Here is a 17,494-nt window from a genome sequence, read left to right as displayed (position 1 = left end):
CCCAGCCCCAACTTCCTTACTGGGTTGTGAGCTTGCTAAAGAACAACTGTGGGTGAGCCTTCAGGGCCAGCCAGGGGTGCCCGTGGTTTCTGTGGTCTGGCTTCCCTTCCTTCCCCTCCTCCAAGTCTGCACGTGCGCCTCCGGGTGGCCGCAGCAGGTGGGCGGGTGCAGGGGGGCTCCAGTGCCAGTGGCCGGCTCGCCCTAACACCGAGACAGCCATGCAGGGCCCACTCCTTTCTGGCCAGAATAGCGACTAGGACCCCACGTATCTGTACCAGGCTGCCTGGGGATACTCCCGTCCTTGCCACAGAAGCTGGATCCCAGGTGGCCACTGGAGAGCATCAGCATCCCGGCCTGGGGTCTCTTTGGAGGGTTTGTTTCATAAGCCTCTGGCTTGTGGTTCATCCAGTCCGCCATTTCGCATGATGTACTCTGCACATAAGTTAAATAAACAGAGTGACAATATACAGCCTTAATGTACTCCTTTCCCAATTTGGAACCAGCCTGTTGTTCCATGTTCGGTTCTGTTGCTTCTTGACCTCCTGAGAAATACAGATTTCTCAGGAGGCAGGTAAGGTGGTCCGGTATTCCCATCTCTTTAAGAATTTTCCAGTTTGTTGTGATCCACACAGCCAAAGGCTTTAGCATAGTCAATGAAGCAGATGTTTTTCTGGAATTCTCTAGCTTTTTCTATGATCCAACGGACGTTAGCAATTCACTCTGGTTCCTCTGCCTTTTCTAAATCTAGCTTGTACATACCATTTGCATATAAATCAATCCCTGTTCTTCTATAGCTTAATTAAAATAGCAAGGGAGGTGGGGTAGAAGCTGAAATCATGTGGCAATCCTAAAACAATCATGCTCTTGATTCATAAAAAAAAGTATACATATATGTATATGAAATGAAAACACATTAAAAACACTGATCAAAGGCTTTGGTTCAAGAAACACCACAAAGCAACTTCCCTGATGGTCCAGTGTCTTAGACTCCAACTTTCATAGCAGGGGGCATGGGTTTGATCCCTGATCACACAACTAAAATCCTGCTTGCCAGGCATCGTAGCAAAAAAAAGAAGAAAAAAAAAATGCCACACATTATATCCTGCTGCTCTAAAGGCACAGATAATGGTGAATGTCCCTATTACGTACTATAAATGTCTGTAACTAAACATTCTAAAGCTGCATCTTTGCTTCTTAAGACTTTTCATCCGTTAATGTCTTAGAATAGGCCCCCGGAAATGGAAAACTGTCCATGGGACAAGAGTCACGGGTGTTCCAGATCAAGGATGGGAGGAGAACGCGGAGGAGATGGGAGATACAGATCCCAAATCCTCCTTCTGATCTACCTCAAGGTCTCGCCTCGGTCAGCCCCACTCGGTGACTAAAATCTGACCACTGCCAAAGATCCCAGCCAATAATGTAACATTGCAAAAACAGCTGATGCTGTAGCATCAAGCTCCTCTCACCTGCTCCTTACTTTACCCAGTAGGTGAGCTTTAAGTGCCAAAACATTAAATCAGAGCATCGGTGAGGAGCATGGATTAAACATCAGGCTTCTCAGATTTATGCGTTCACTCCATGGCTTACAATGAAGTAACAAGATGAGATCATTTGAAAGAAAATATTCTTATGGCACCCGCCTGTCTGCAATTGCCTCTTGCATTTTTCAGAGCATGGTAATTTGAAACTGTTGAATTTCTTCCTACACGATCCTTAATTTATTATGAGAATCACTTCTCTTAGTGTTGGTTTTTATAGCTTCAACAAGTATTTGAAGATCTGTTTGCCTTTTCAAATTATTTCTTTGCTTACTCACTGTATCAGTTTCTTATTCACACATCAGTGATCTGTATAAATCACTTTAAATCTGGACAATTTACTTAAATAGTAAGTTAGGCTTTATTTCACAACAGAATTGCTTTCTTAGATCAGACATACGGTCCCCCAGCTTCCAATTTAGAATCAAGGCATATTTTGAATAAAGACATAACTACTTGCCAAGATTTCGACCTCAAAAAGCTATGAACTGCATGTTTACTAGCAATAAAATTTAAAGAAATGGAATAAAAAGCATTATTATATTATGGTGCTAAAAAATAACTTGATTTCCCAGCCTTGCTTCTTCAAGATTTCCCACCACTGCTCATATCCAGGTTTTCTAACAACCATGGTCAGTCTCTTTAACTTCATTCAAGTCTTTACATAAAGTCTGCTTCTTGATGGGAACTTGTCCAAATACAACCTTTTCATTCTATCCCCCAATCTTCTTAACCTTTCATATTTCCCATCTCCTTGTCTCAAGCTGTATACAGAGAAATTTCTTAAGATCTATTTTACAGTTTACTATTGCTCTCTTCAAAGAATTGTCTATTTTTTATCTTACACAAACTTTATTGCTCTTTAAAAATGAATCAATACAAGTATAGGCTTCAAACTCTCAGTATTGAACAAATTCCCTCTCATTGAATTAATTTTTTTAAACTAGCTAAAATTTTTTTTCTTTAATTAGGAACCTTGGGGGAAAGAAGTCACATCAGGATTTAAAGGCAAACTGCCTACCTATTTAAGTCCAATGATGTTCTTCAGTCATAAAGATTTCCAAAATATTGTAGTTTTCTAAAAATCTGGCTATATTTTTAATTTGCTTGGACATTTTTTGAGACTTCTTCCCTGTTTCACTCCTTTCGTTTCATTAATTTATATTTGTACGAATCATGCTTTTACATTTTCCTGAAAATCATCCTTTAACAAGGGGAAGTACAAGGTAGGCTGGATCTCACCCAGGATGCGGAAAAGACCTCCCTGGTTGAGAACGGAGGAGCACTCAGCCATTTGTAGTCATAACCAAATTGCTGGACCCTTTCCAGGCCTGATTCAAACTCCACAGTCTCTTCTATCGCTCTTTTTAAAAAAGTATTTATTATTTTTGGCTATGCTGGGTCTTTCTTGCTTCAGCTGGGCTTTCTTTAGTTGCGGCAGGCAGGTTTCTCACTGCAACGGCTTCTTTAGTTGCAGAGCACAGGCTCTCGGCACAAGGGCTTCAGGAGCTGCAGCTTGCGGGCTCTAGAGCTCAGGCACAGGAGTTGTGGCACACAGGCTCAGTTGCCCCGTGGCACGTGGAATCTTCCCTGACCGGGGATCAAACCCGTGCCGCCTGCATTGGCAGGCAGATTCTTAACCACTGGACCAAGGAAGTCCTCTTTCATCACTCTTAGAGAAGAACTTCAGGTTGCTTCTTGCTTGAGTCTCTGTGAAGGGTCTCTGGTCACAATGAGATAAAGTGAGAAATTTGTAACTAAAGGAAAACTGAAAAACTCACAAAATTGTGGAAATTAAACAACACACTCTCAAACAAGGTATCAGTAAAGAAGTCACAAGGGAAATGAGAAATACTTAGAGACAAATGAAAGTAAAGCACAAATAAATGGAAATACATCCCATGTTCATGGCTTTTAAGTCTTAATATTATTAAAATATCAATACTACCCAAATAAATCTACAGGTTCAATGCAATCTTATCAAAATCCCAATGATGGTTTTTGCAAAACAGAAAAACCCATCCTAAAATTCATATGGAGCCTCAAAGAACCCAAATAAGCCAAAACAATCTCGAAAAAGAACAATAAAACTGCAGGATTCACATTTCCTGATTTCAAATCTGAATACAAACCCACAGTAATCAAAACTGTGGAACTGGCATAGATAGACCCATGAAGATACAGAAATATATCCTCACATATATATTGAAATGATTTTTGACAAAACTATTCAATGGAGAAAGGACAGTCTTTTCAATGGTAATGGGGAAACTGAGTATCCACACACACAGAAAGGAGGTTGGACCCTTATCTAACACCATACACAAAAATTATCTCCAAATAGACCAAGGACCTACATGTAAGACCATAAAGCAATAAAGCCCTTAGAAGCAAGCTGGACTTCATTAAGTTTTATAATGTTTAGCAAAAGGCACTATCAAAGAGTAAAAAGGCAACCCACAGAATGGGAGAAAAGATTTGCATATCATATATCTCGTAAGGGATTAATATCTAGAATCATATAGAGAACTGCCAAAACTCAACAAAAAGACCGAACAACCCAATTCAAACACAAGTAAAGAACTTGAATAGACATTTCTCCAAAGATATACAAATGGACAACAAGAACAGCAAAAAAAAGATACTCAACACCACTAATTATTGCTGTTGCTAAGTCGCTTTAGTCGTGTCCGACTCTGTGCGACCCCATAGGCGGCAGCCCACCAGGCTTCCCCGTCCCTGGGATTCTCCAGGCAAGAACACTGGAGTGGGTTGCCATTTCCTTCTCCAATGCATGAAAGTGAAAGTGAAAAGTGAAAGTGAAGTCACTCAGTCGTGTCCAACTTTCAGTGATCCCATGGACTGGCAGGTTCCTCCATCCATGGAATTTTCCAGGCAAGAGTACTGGAGTGGGGTGCCATTGCCTTCTCCGCCACTAATTATTAGGGAAATGCAAATCAAAACTACAATGAGATAACACCTCACATCTGTTAGGATAGTTACCATTAAAAAAAAAGAAAAGAAAACAAGAAGTGTTAGCAAGGATGTGGATCAAGTGGAACCCTTTGGCACTGTTGGTCAGAATGTCAAATAGTACAGCCCTTGTAGCAAACAGTATGGAGTTCTTAAAAAAATTAAAAATACAATTACCATATGATCCAGCAATTCCACTTCTGGGTATATAATCAAAAGGACTGAAAGCAGAGTCTCAGAGAGACATTACTACATTCATATTTATAGCAGTATGATTTATAATAGCTCAAACATGCAAACAGCCCAAGTGCTCATTGATGGATGAATGAATAAGCAAACCGTGGCATATGTGCATAACAAAACTATTGCTCAGCCTTTAAAAGGAGGAAAAATTGAAAAACATGGAAGACCTCCTAGAGACTGAAAATAGAACAGGGGTTCCCAGGTTTGGGAGGAAGGGAGAAAATGTGGACTTATTTAGTGGGTACAGAGTTCAGATGGGACAGTTATGGGGATGGATGATGGTGCACTTAATGCCACAGAACTATACACTCAAAAATGATTAAAATGGCAAGTTTTTAAATGCATATTTTACAGCAATTGAACTGAACACTAACAAATCTGTGTCATAAGAGAAACTGGGTAAATAAAGAGCTCAGTAAGAAATAGCACACACAACGCTCTTACCCCAGTTCTCAGACTCCTTGGCGACCTTAAGATAATGTTTATCACATAAAGGTCCCAGAAGTGATGAACAAACCTCCGCAGGTTGCTTCCATTTAACATGGCAAGTATTTTTGGTATGATCTACTCTGCAAATTTGGAGTAGGAAATGGCAAGCCACTCCAGTATTCATGCCTGGAAAATTCCATGGACAGAGGAGACTGGTGGGCTACAGTCCATGGGGTCGCAGAGTTGGACATGACTGAGCACACAGGCACGAAAACACTCTGCAAATTATTGTGGTAAAACAGCACCAAGTAGTAGAGCAAATTAAAATAGTGATGCAGGGGGACTTCCCTGGTCGTCCAGTGGCTGAGATCCCACACTCCCAATGCTGGGGGCCAGATTCCATCCTTGGTCAGGGAACTAGATTCCACATGCCACAGTTAAGACAGGTGGCACTCATGGTAAAGAACCCCTCTGACAGTGCAGGAGACGCAAGAGATGGCATTGATGCCTGGGTTGGGAAGATCCTCTGCAGGAGAGCACAGCAACCCACTCCAGTATTCTTGTCTGGAGAATCCCTTGGACAGAGGAGCCTGGTGGGTTACGGTCCACAGAGTCGCAAAGAGTCGGACAGACTTAGCGATTAAGCATGCATTCATGCTGCTACTAAAGATCTTCCATGCCATAACTAAGGCCCGGTGCAGCCATATAAATAAAAAATCAAATAAGTATTTAAATAAAATAATGATGCAGGAATTCCCTGGTGGCCCAGTGGTTAGGATGCCACACTTCCATTGCAGGTGGCACGGGTCTGATCCCTGGTCCGGGAACTAAGATCCTGCGTGTCACACAGCCCTCTCTCCCCTGCACCAAAAAAGAGGTAAAGTAGTCACGCAATTCAAAACGAAGCAGTTCTTGGCTGTTCATAACCCTGGCATTAACTGTCAGATGAGACTACTTTTAGGTCGAGAATCATTGGGATTCTCACGCATACATTCAGTGGAGAAAGGTAACAGCTTACGTTTTGTCAGTTTCTGTTTCCACAGAGAATTGTGGGGTGTTTTAGAAATCTATTTGCAAGATTATAATTGATGAAGCAAAACCTCTTAAATGAAAATGTAGTGGTCGCTCTACCATATAATACAATGAAACTGCATATAATATGAAAATCATTATGTCAGGGGGAGTCTAAAAATTGTATTAACATACTCTGGTGTTTAGAGACTAAGTATGTACATGATACACTCTTCTAGAGGTTTCCCCCACTGTCCAAAAAAAAAAAAGTTAAAAAACTTTTAAATTACAAAAGTACTAAGTTTACTGAGGAATAAGAAGTAGTTAAAACTGAAATAAACAAGTTTCCCATTTAACCTTTCAGCTCAATTTTATGTTTGACAAACATTAGGTATACTTTACAAACATAGTCAAAATGCAAATAGTCTGCTACACACACTGCAACTCTCACTTCCCCCAATGCCCTTCACGTATATGTACTTTGAACATTTGTATTCCAAATTAGTCCTTTTCGAAATTTTTCTTTACATGGCAAAACATCAGTTTTCAAACCAACCAATATGATTATGCATAAAGAAAATATCAGTAATTTTCTACCCTGTGATGATTAAATTTTGTGTCAATTTGACCTTGCTACAGTGCCCAGGTGTATGGCAAGTGCTAGTCTAGATGTTGCCATGAAGATATGTGCAGCTGTGGATAACATCTACAATCAGTTGACATTAAGATTACACTCCATATTGGCCTTCCCTGGTTAGGAATCTGCCTGCCAATGCAGGGGTCACGATTCTATCCCTGCTCAGAGATCTCACGCGCCGAGGGGCAGCTCAGTCTGTATTCTACATCTACTGGGCCCAAGCTCCACAGCCCAGGACTCACGATATTGAAGCCCGTAAGCCCTGGATCCTGTGCTTCGCAACAGGAGAAACCACCACATCGAGAAGCTCCCCCTCATTGAGACTAGAAACACCCTGTGTACAGGAACAGAGCCAAAAAATTAAATTTTTTAAAATCATATAAAAAAAAATTACACTCCATAATATGGGTGGGCCCCATTCAATCAGTTAGAGATCTTAGGAGGGAAAAACTGGTTTCCCAGAGAAACTCAAGACTAAAACAGAGGGAGGTCCCTGGCAGTCCAGTGTATTCACTGCCTCAAGCTGCATGGCACAGCCAAAGGAAAAAAAAAGACAAATAGAAACCCTGCCTGAGTTTCCAGTCTTCTGTCCTGTGCAACTGCCCTACAGGTTTTAGACTTGCCAGCCTCCCACAATCACATAAGCATATTCCTTAAAATAAATCACGCGTGAGCGCACACACTCATCCCACTGGTCCGCTTTTCTCTGGAGAAGCCTAATCCACAACCTTTACAACCATTCCCTACTGATGTAAGTTTATGCTTTTTCCTCTAAGTGTTGAGTTCATGATATACCTATAGAAGTCTACACCTTAACTTTTTTCCTATATAAGGCATCAGCTGTGCCTTTAAAAATAGATAGCCTGGATTCCATGCCCAGCGTGTCTAACAGGTGCCCGGATCCAGTGGGATGTGAACTCTCCAAGCATTTAAGGTTCACCAGCAGCCAGCTCTTCCCGCTGACCTTCACGTGAACTCGATCACATAAAGGTGGGTCATCTGATCTCTTAGGTAGGGGACCAGAGACCACAAGGCTCTTTTTTTTTTTTTTTTTTTTTTTGCCAATTCTGTTTTTTCAATAGACCACTGTGTTTAATTCAAATGTTAAGACAGGCACCTAGAAAATATTTTCAAGTAAAAAAAAATAAATAATGAACCAGGTTTGCATTTCATCCCCTGGTTGTTTTATACCCAACTAGAGGTGTCTGCCTAGCCAACAGTTAACCAAGGATCTTGCCAACACCAGGCATTGGAAGAAGGACTGAGGGGTCCTGAAATTTCAAGGCCCTGATGGCATCCCACCTGTGTTCCATTATCTCAAAGCTGCCTTGCCCGGCAAACCCAATGAGCCAAATTCACTGGCCTCTGTGGAGCTGCAGACTGGGAGGCCACACATGTCTCCAGGCAATTAGTAAGATGATCTCGACAACTTCTCTAAGCAGAGAGAAATGTCTGCAGCCGCTTCATGGACGCCAGATCTACTCCAGCTTCCTGGACGTTTCAGAGCTTGTTTTTGTTCAAATGTTTCTATGCATCTGAAATAACCACAAATCATTTTTATTATTATATATTACCACAGTTTATTAAATAATGACACAAGGTTTATGCCACATTTTCCAACAATGTTTAAATAAAGAGCTCAAAATATAAAGGCTTATGAAAACATTTATAGTCTTTATATAATAACATACACTATTTCTGGTGCATGAATAAATACAGAAAACAGAAGCCGTTCTTTATATCACAATCAGCCAAACTTAGCCATCAATGATTACACCAATCCACAAGCAAACAAACAAAAAAATCCACTTTCTTCATTTGGGTTATAAAAGCTAAAAATCCCTTTGCTACATTTAACAATATCCAAGGGAGTGGAGGGAGGGAACTTATAGTCATAGCCCCATAGACAAGGGGACCAAGTCTCCCAGTCCTTCAAGTTCTTCCTTGGTTAGAAGCTTCAATAACTGCATAACTCTTTCAGGGAACAGGGAAAAAAAAAATCAAAACAGGTTAAGACTCTGTTCTATAAGGTATTTATAATAAGTCTGCACTGAAGAAATACATGTCTTTAAAATGTGCTTACCTTTTACAGAGGGGTTTGGTTTTCTTTTCCTCCTGGTATGAACATGTACATATTTGAATAAACTGATATAATAAATATTACGTGACATTCAGTCTGTTCATGGTCTTCAAAATGAACTCGCTTCTACTGTTTTAGGAATTATATGTATACTTACAATGTTTTCTACATTAAGGGAGAAAAACAAAGAGTGGCTCATAAAAAGTCATCCTTTAAACTCAAGGAGCCCAAAAGTGAAAGCCTTTCTATAGAAAGCCCTTACATCAATGGAATGTTCTGGTAAGAAGAGAAGTCTCCTCTCTAAAGATATGGTTTAGTACAAGGGACGAGGCCTGAAGGGGCTCAGCTCTCTAGTATCACATCTGGAGCTGGTCAGCGAGAACTAGACTTCCATCTGAATCTTGAAGCAATCAACACCTACCTGCCCCTCTGACCGCCTCCTTTCTTGCCTTAGCTCTTCCTTTTGGAACAGAAATCCTGCTTCACAAAATCTTATTTTCAAAGTCAGCATTAATATAGAAGGCAAGGTGAGAGAGACAGGGAGGAAAAACTGCCCAATCCCCAAGAAAAATCTGCGTGCCTTCTATTCTGCTTTGAAGGAGGAAGCAGTCCAGGGGCTGGACGGACTGGGAACCTGCATATACGGCAGAGGTGACTGTCCTGGAGCCCCAGGGAGGACGTATTTACTGGTACTCTCACAGGGCTTCCCAGGTGGCGCAGCAGTCAAGAATCTGCCTGCCGACACAAGAGACACAGGTTCGACCCCTGGGTCGGGGGGATCCCCTGGAGGAGGAAATGGCAACCCACTCCAGTATTCTTGCCTGGAGAATCCCACGGACAGAGGAGCCTGGCGGGATACAGTCCATGGGGTAGTTAAGAGTCGGACACGACTGAGCACACTCTAAGGGTAGAACCAATGCTACCCAAGTGAATGCTGAATATATTTCCTTTTCTAGGGATGTCTTCTAGAAGAATAAAGGTCCTGGGACTCTCTCAGAGTCACTTTTTATTTTGAAAAGAGTAAAAGACGAGAAAGAAGAATGATATCCTGTCTTTAGAAGAAAAGAAGGAAGCTATTATATACCTCTTATCAGACTCTAGGTATACAAAAATATTGCTTTTCAAATTTCAAGCAAGGATTTTCCACCCAAACTGATAAGGAAGTCCAAGACAGGAAATATTTTAACAAACATGACCAAAACTAAAGTAAAACCTGGGAAATCTGAAAAAAATCAACTTTTCGATTAACTTGCTACATTTCACTAACGGAAACAACAGAACGTTAGCCTCTTTCTTTCACAAGAGTTTTATCACAGGACCTCCCTTGGGAGAAGTTCACGATAAAATGACTCTCTTCACACACAGGAACTATTTATTTTGGAATTATGGCTATACGACATCATGATGTAAAGACACTTATGCTACAAGGCCAGTAGTAGGAGCTACTGTTTTCTTCACCTGACACTCAGTATCAATACATGTTATTATCCCCATTGTACAGACTGGGACACAGAAACTTTGCTAATATCACAAATTATTGACTTGGCCAAAAAGTTTGTTCGGATTTTCCCCACGCTCTTACGACCTGAGCAAAGGTTCTGGCCAACCCAGTACTACCATTAGCTAGGACAGAACCCAAGTTGCTTAAACACACCTCCCACAACACAGACTTTGCTACCTCCCAAGCCAACCTCTCACACCATCATGAGTTCAGATGGTAATACTTTGTAACAATTCCTCACAAAGGTCGGGTGGTCAAAGGCTTAAAAGTCACTTATTATAAGTGAAAGATCCTGCCAAAATAGGAAATTACAAAGCAGTGCAATGTTCCAGCGATCTCTAACCCGCCCTGTTTATACTTGGGGTACACCACGTCTCCATGTGTGAATTTCTTCAGCAGACACGAAGCCAAAGCCCCCCAAAAGCTCAGGAACAGTAACACCGTCTGAGATGTTCCATCCCACGGTTCCAAAGAGCTTCTTCAGAACAGTCTGGGAGTCTTGGCTATGAGCTGAGGTGCTCCAGGAGTTATTCTTCGCCTGAAGGAAATGGCTCACAGTTCCTGACCTTCATGCAAGTTTTCTTTAGCAAGAAACATGCACTTCCTGTTATCTTTGATGTCGAAGGGCACTTGAATGGTAAGGACTAGTGTCTGGATGTTACAGTCGAGGCCGTTAGCATTTGGTGCAGAGTATCCGATGCCGGGGCACAGCGATCCAAGCTAACCCAGCCCTCACCTGTTGCTCGCTCACACCTTAATCTGTGGCAGGCCAAGCAGTGAGAAGCAGTGGGAAAGACAGGAGGCTTCGCTATTTCAGAAGTGAGCATTTTCAGAGGATGTCTCATGCAGTCTTGATTGTCACAAATCCAGTTTCTTCAGCTGCTCATAGGTCACAAAGAACTGCAGGTGTATTAGTTAAGGCTGACATTTTATGCCATCTTAACCCTGACGTATCAAAACCGACCCACAAATAGCACACGCCTCCTAACAAACATGTCTGGGCAGACCATGTGCTGGGGGCATGATGAAACACGAGGGCTCCATCCTCAACCACCCCAAAAGAGCTCCCAGGGAGCCTTCCCAAGATCGGCCTGGAAGAAACAGATCACAGTTGAGGCACACAAATCCCTTGCATCAGCTGCAACAGCCTCTGGGAGTACATCCACACTGCTAGTTTTCTAATGTTGGGGAAGACTATAAGAGTAGTGAAGTCTGTAAGAGAAGGCAGCAACCCTGGAAGTTCTCCTCCAGGGTGGCTGGTAGGCAAGCTTCCATTCGAGGGAAGCACAGATAATGAGGAACAAGGGTGGTAAAGCAATTATCCTTCAGTTAAAAATAAACAATTTTTTTTTTAAGTAGAACAAAACTGGTAGAAACCAACATCTCCTACTTCATAATTCTGCCCTTTCATTCCTAACAAACTGTCGTTTCTTTCCTGCCTCTCACTTTGGCATGGAGGACAAACTGCTAATCAGGCAAATAATTCAGAAGCTAATTCCCATCATTGGGCACTCTCGAGCATTCTAGAACATAGCTGCCAAGCCACATCCTGCCCAAGGGTGGCCAGGGATTTACAGAATAAATAAATAAGTCCTTGTCTCTCTCTGAAATAAAAAACACACTCAGCTCCTAGAGCAGAGTCTAAATAAAGGTTTTCACTGATATCATTGGCTTTCAAGAACACCATCATTAAACCAAGTTTCACAGAGGCTGGCAGAGAGACTTTCTACCTGTGTATAAAGAAACTGAATAGTTAACTTATTCAATGAGAAGAATTCAAAAGAGAAAAAAATCTTTTAATTATAATTAATAACCCGACGGTTTATGCAAACAACATTCTTTAGGTATATCTTTGTTCAGATCTACTGCAACAGAAAAGGATACAATAATATTCCAAGGACCAAGTCTCAACCAATTTGGCCAAAACCCTTTATATAGAGCAAAAAACCCTTCATTCTTCCATGTCTGTTAGAAGGGAGGGGGGAAAAAGAAGTTAGCATCCAACTTTCCAATTATGTCAAATATGCCTTAATTAGTAGCCAGACTGAACTGAACTGGTCTGTTTTTCTTAAAAATAAAATTCTGTTGGAAGGACTATCTACAAAATCATTGCCCACTGCCTTTCTTTGTTCTTTAAAGCTTCCTGCCTAGGTGAGGACTCAGGCTCTGTACCAAACCATCGCACACCCAGAGCAAACAGGAGCTGGATGAAGAAGAAGTGAGATTTAACTCCAAACTAGAGTCTACTGCCTCCTTGCCATGTGGACTCACAACAGGTCATAAATTAGAAAGGGAGGCGACAGTGATAAAGATATAATTCAGGGGACCTTTACTTGATGTGATTGGATAGGCAACATTAAGTATCTTTGCTTCATTTTGAAGTCTAGGGGTGTGCCAGCATCATGACGGAAAACAGCAACCACAGAAGTGGTCCCTCATCTTTGGCTGCTGGCAGTCCGGTAGCAGAGACAGTCCCAAACTTTCATCTACTCATCAACAGTAGGCCCAGTTATTTAAACCGAGAATTAAGGTTAAGATTCATGGGTTCCTTTCAGAGATGTCTGAATGAAGGATATTCATTCCAGTTTGACTCAACAGGAAGGCGATATATTCTGGAAGCAGACACAGTTCTACTGCCATCACAGAAAATATGAGTATTTTCTCACCCTTCACAGCAGAGCAGAGACAGAAGAAAAATGAACTTTCATTTCTAAATATTCATTTAGATTTTGTATTTATAAAAGCCCGTTTTAGGCAAATACTCTGTACCATCTCAAGGCTTTAGGGCACCACTCATCTTAGTTATATTAAGCCCTCAAAACTTAGATACTTCTTTGATTAAATAAATATAAATTTAAAAATAATATAGAATGGCATTGAAACATGTATAATATCATATATGAAATGAATCGCCAGTCCAGGTTCGATGCACGACACTGGATGCTTGGGGCTGGTGCACTGGGACGACCCAGAGGGATGGTACAGGGAGGGAAGAGGGAGGAGGGTTCAGGATGGGGAACACGTGTATACCTGTGGCGGATTCATGTTGATATATGGCAAAACCAATACAATATTGTAAAGTTAAAAAATAAAATATATTAAAAAAAAATAATATACATACATGTATACACGTATTTGGGGGGCAGATTCACAGACAGAAGCCATCCACAGAATGTTGAAGACTAAGTAAATGTGCTTATTTCACTAGTGTCCCTTATATTAATATATCATATTCTATGAACAAGGCTTTATTACTCTGCTTATACTTATTATAAACATATATAATATTTCTACCTAACATTACTCCAGGCACCACGCTAACTATTTCGGCAGTATTAGCGCAATGATTTTTATAATAATCCCGTGACACGGGTGGTACCACTGTGCCACTTGTGAGGAGGCTGAGGAGTGTCTGTATGGACCAGAGTCACAGGATTACCAGTGACAGAACCAGAGGTTCATCAGGCTCCAAACCCTTGTGTATTTAAATCGTGAAGAGAAACTCTTCAGAGGATGACATGGAAGCCAAGAAGCCACAGAAAGAACTCGCAACAGAGTACGGACGGACAACCCCACTCACCTGTAACAAGCAATCCAGGGTACCTTTGTAGCCAGGGCATTTGCCATCTCGGAGGACTCTCTGGTTCATCATACGCGTTCTCACCACATCCACAGGGTTTGAGGCCAGGGCTCCCGCCAGCCCACAGGTGAAGCTTGAGCTGTAAGAAGAGACCATTAGAAAAGCATATCAAAGGCAGGAAACGGCCTCCCCCCAATTAGGTTGACATGTAACAGGTAACATTGGACAGAATACACGTGAATAAGGACCCTATCTGAAGCGCTACACAGACTTCCAAACACCAGCACTGTTTATCCTGGTTTATAAATCCCAGTCCCGGCTAACAATACCTTTGAGGTTCTGGACTGTCATGGAAACAGGAAGGAATACAGAAGCATACAAGGAACATCTTCCAAGGATGAGCTATTGTATCTATCTATTCACCTCTAAACAGACATCAGAGTAATTTTAGCCGTATCATAACTACCCTGTTCTAAGAGATCAGAGAAAAAGATTTCCTCACTGTAATATAATGCCCACTGGGGGCCCATGGTAGCACTAAACTGATACCTGGACCATAGACCAGTCCTGGTATCAACTAACTCAAGAGTCGGTTTCACAGCTTCGCAGCTACTAACACTTTGAACAGATAATTCTGTGTTGTGAAGGTCTTTCCTGTGCAGTGTAAGACATACACGGTTCACCAGCCTCTCCCCAGGAGATGTCATTGGCACTCCCTGTCCAGCTGAGGCTTAAGAATCACAACAGTCTCCAAAGTTGCCAGATGTCATAGGAACAGAGCAGAAAAGTGACTGCGAGAGCCAGGGGTTGGGGGAAACAGGGAAGAGGTTGGGAAAGGCACACAGACTTTCAGTTTTAAGATGAAGAGGGTCTCATAAAGCAACTTGTTGTTGTTTAGTCATTCAGTTCTGGTCTGACTCTTTTGCTACCCCAGGCTCCTTTGTCCATGGGATTTCCCAGGCAAGAGTACTGGAGTGAGTTGTCATTTCATTCTCTAGGGAACTTTTCTGACCCAGGGATCGAACCCGAGTTTCCCGCATTGGCAGGTGGATTCTTTACCACTGAGTCACCTGGGAAGCCCTATAAAGCAACTATACTGCAAAATAATTAATTTTAAAAATAATAAATGAAATGGCATTGAAACATGTAAAATATCATGTATGAAACGAGATGCCAGTCCAGGTTCGATGCACGATACTGGATGCTTGGGGCTGGTGCACTGGGACAACCCAGAAGGATGGTATGCGGAGGGAGGAGGGAGGAGGGTTCAGGATGGGGAACACATGTATACCTGTGGTGGATTCATTTTAATATTTGGCAAAACTAATACAATTATGTAGTTTAAAAATAAAATAAAATTAAAAAAAAATAATAATAAATGAATAAGGTCTGAGGGTCTAATATATAATATGGTGGTTATGGTGGATAACAGTATTATATATAATTTAAATTTGCTATGAGAATAGAATAATTTTGTTCTCACACACAAAATGATGGATGTGTTAATTAACTGGATGGGGGTAATCATTTCACAATTCACATATGTATCAAATCACATTGTGTACTTTAAATATCTTACAATTTTACTTGCTAGTTACACCTCAATAAAGTTGAAAAAAATTTTTAAATATAAAAATAAAAATAAAAGAATGCTAAACACGATCATAGATGCATAATAAAGCACATATAATAATACTTTTGTGGGGCTTTCCTGGTGGCTCAATGCTAAAGAATCCACCTGCCAATGCAGGAGACTCAGGTTAGATCCCTGGGTTGGGAAGATCCCCTGGAGGAGGGCATGGCAACCCACTCCAGTATTCTTGCCTGGAGAATCCCATGGATAGAGGAGCCTGGCAGGCTACAGTCTACATGGTCGTAAAAAGTCGACACGCCTGAGCACAACACAGCAATATATTTTTGTAGACGTACTTACACGTGCATAGAAAAACCTGAAGGTACGTATCAAAGAGTTAACAATGGCTACCTAGGTAAAAGGATAAAGGCTTATTGTACCTTTTCCTGCTTTACTTCTGTACCATAATTTTCAAATATGAGAATATAATACTTTCATAATAAACTTTCTTTAAAATGTCTATAAATTTGTAGCAAATTTCCACTCTAAAGTCATGCATACCTAAAACATTAATTAAAAAAAAAATCCATAAACATACAGGAAATGGGTATACACAGTGTCTCCCATCAGGCCTGAGAGAATCAGATGCTTCTTGGTGAGGTCGTAGACTGGCAGCTCCACGCCGACCACAATAGCAGCCCTCTGAGCAGTAAGGGACACGCCCTGGGTAAAAACATCAATAATGAAGATTCAGACATCTCTCCCAAACGATGGCCAATTTTTATGTCTGCCTGCTGGTGGGTAGAAATGCAGAGTGACAGAGTAGAAAAATGCAGAGGGTAAGAAGTCAGAAACTCCAAAGTCTAATTCTGATTCTGGTACTAACTGTACAACCTTCACCAAGACAAGTCACCGCTTAGCGCCTCCGGTTTCCTCGGATGTACGGAGAGAATGGGACTGGATCGCCTTTCGGATCCATTCTATGAACTGACAGTCCCTAGAATACTAGGAAATAGCATTCCATACCAGCGCCTGATTAATGGTCTTCAGAGAAGCCATGAAACCATACCACTGAAAAAAACCCAAGATAACTGTAAGCCCTTCTCCCTAAGAACTTAAAACAGAAAAAAAACAAAATTTCAGCCTTCATAGCATTTCTTCCATGTGAATTGCACAAAAGTTACTGTAAAATCATGGCACATTCCTGATGTAAAATCATGACATGTTCTCAATTTACAAATTAAGGAAATTAAGGAAGAAGATCCCTTCAAGGGCAGACGCCATTGTTCAGTTACTGCATTATGCCATTTGGATTAGATAAAATAATGGAAATAGGAAAAAAAAACACTTTTTTTTTTTAAAAGAAAAAGAACCAAGTCAGCTCACCTTCCACAGTCCTCTTGTGCCCTCTTGCTGGTAAATGTTAATGAAGTTGCCTATCATTCCTCCTTGAAGGGTGCTGCTTTGAGCTTGCATCCGTATCTAGAGATTAAAGACTAACGTGAGAAAGAAACTCGCATGTTTCTCCCCAAATTCAGGGAAAAAAAAAAAAAATCAACCTGCTGTTTAATAACCATTAAAAGAAAAAAACTGTACCATATATATTACTATAAAGCTAGCTTAAGTTTATATGGATTGGTTCTTAGGTACTTTGGAATCATCAAAAAGCATCAAGGAAAGTCCAGAGTTAAGTGTCAAAACAAAATTATTATTATTAATAATAGTCTTTTGAAATGGAAAGAAAATGGCATATTTTCCTCTAGGTTACTAAGCAGGAAAGAGAGACTCTGAGTGTTAATTTTTAAGACTTCACATAATTAATGAGTATCCAGTGTGCCTGGCAGCATCAAGCATGGGCAAGCACTCTTCTTAAATTAGTTACTCCAAGCCACTATTATTTCCCTCCAGCCAAACCGAAAGGTATGCGGA

The 17,494-nt window shown here is 41.1% G+C and overlaps 1 protein-coding gene across 4 annotated transcripts in view; it reads right to left on the bottom strand.

Moving 5' to 3' along the window:
• Window positions 1-1,875: 1,875 nt before the first annotated feature.
• SLC25A30 (solute carrier family 25 member 30) overlaps window positions 1,876-17,494 on the bottom strand; it is a 32,537-nt gene continuing 16,918 nt past the window's right edge. For 2 of the 4 annotated variants that reach the window (XM_086328907.1, XM_086328908.1), the window contains exons 6-10: window positions 16,952-17,047; window positions 16,164-16,288; window positions 13,993-14,131; window positions 12,297-12,377; window positions 8,386-11,312 (exon numbers count right to left, since the gene is read on the bottom strand). In XM_086328907.1, the coding sequence (XP_086185033.1) occupies window positions 11,271-11,312; window positions 12,297-12,377; window positions 13,993-14,131; window positions 16,164-16,288; window positions 16,952-17,047 (483 nt within the window). In that variant the 3' untranslated portion in view covers window positions 8,386-11,270. The other 2 variants (XR_015137879.1, XM_086328909.1) reach the window with 2 other exon arrangements.

The sequence above is a fragment of the Bos grunniens genome, chromosome 12 (genome assembly GCF_055505025.1).
Source record: "Bos grunniens cultivar Pamir isolate PY7600 chromosome 12, Bosgru_T2T1.0, whole genome shotgun sequence".
Lineage (NCBI taxonomy): Eukaryota > Metazoa > Chordata > Mammalia > Artiodactyla > Bovidae > Bos > Bos grunniens.
This window is presented reverse-complemented; position numbering and strand designations above follow the sequence as displayed.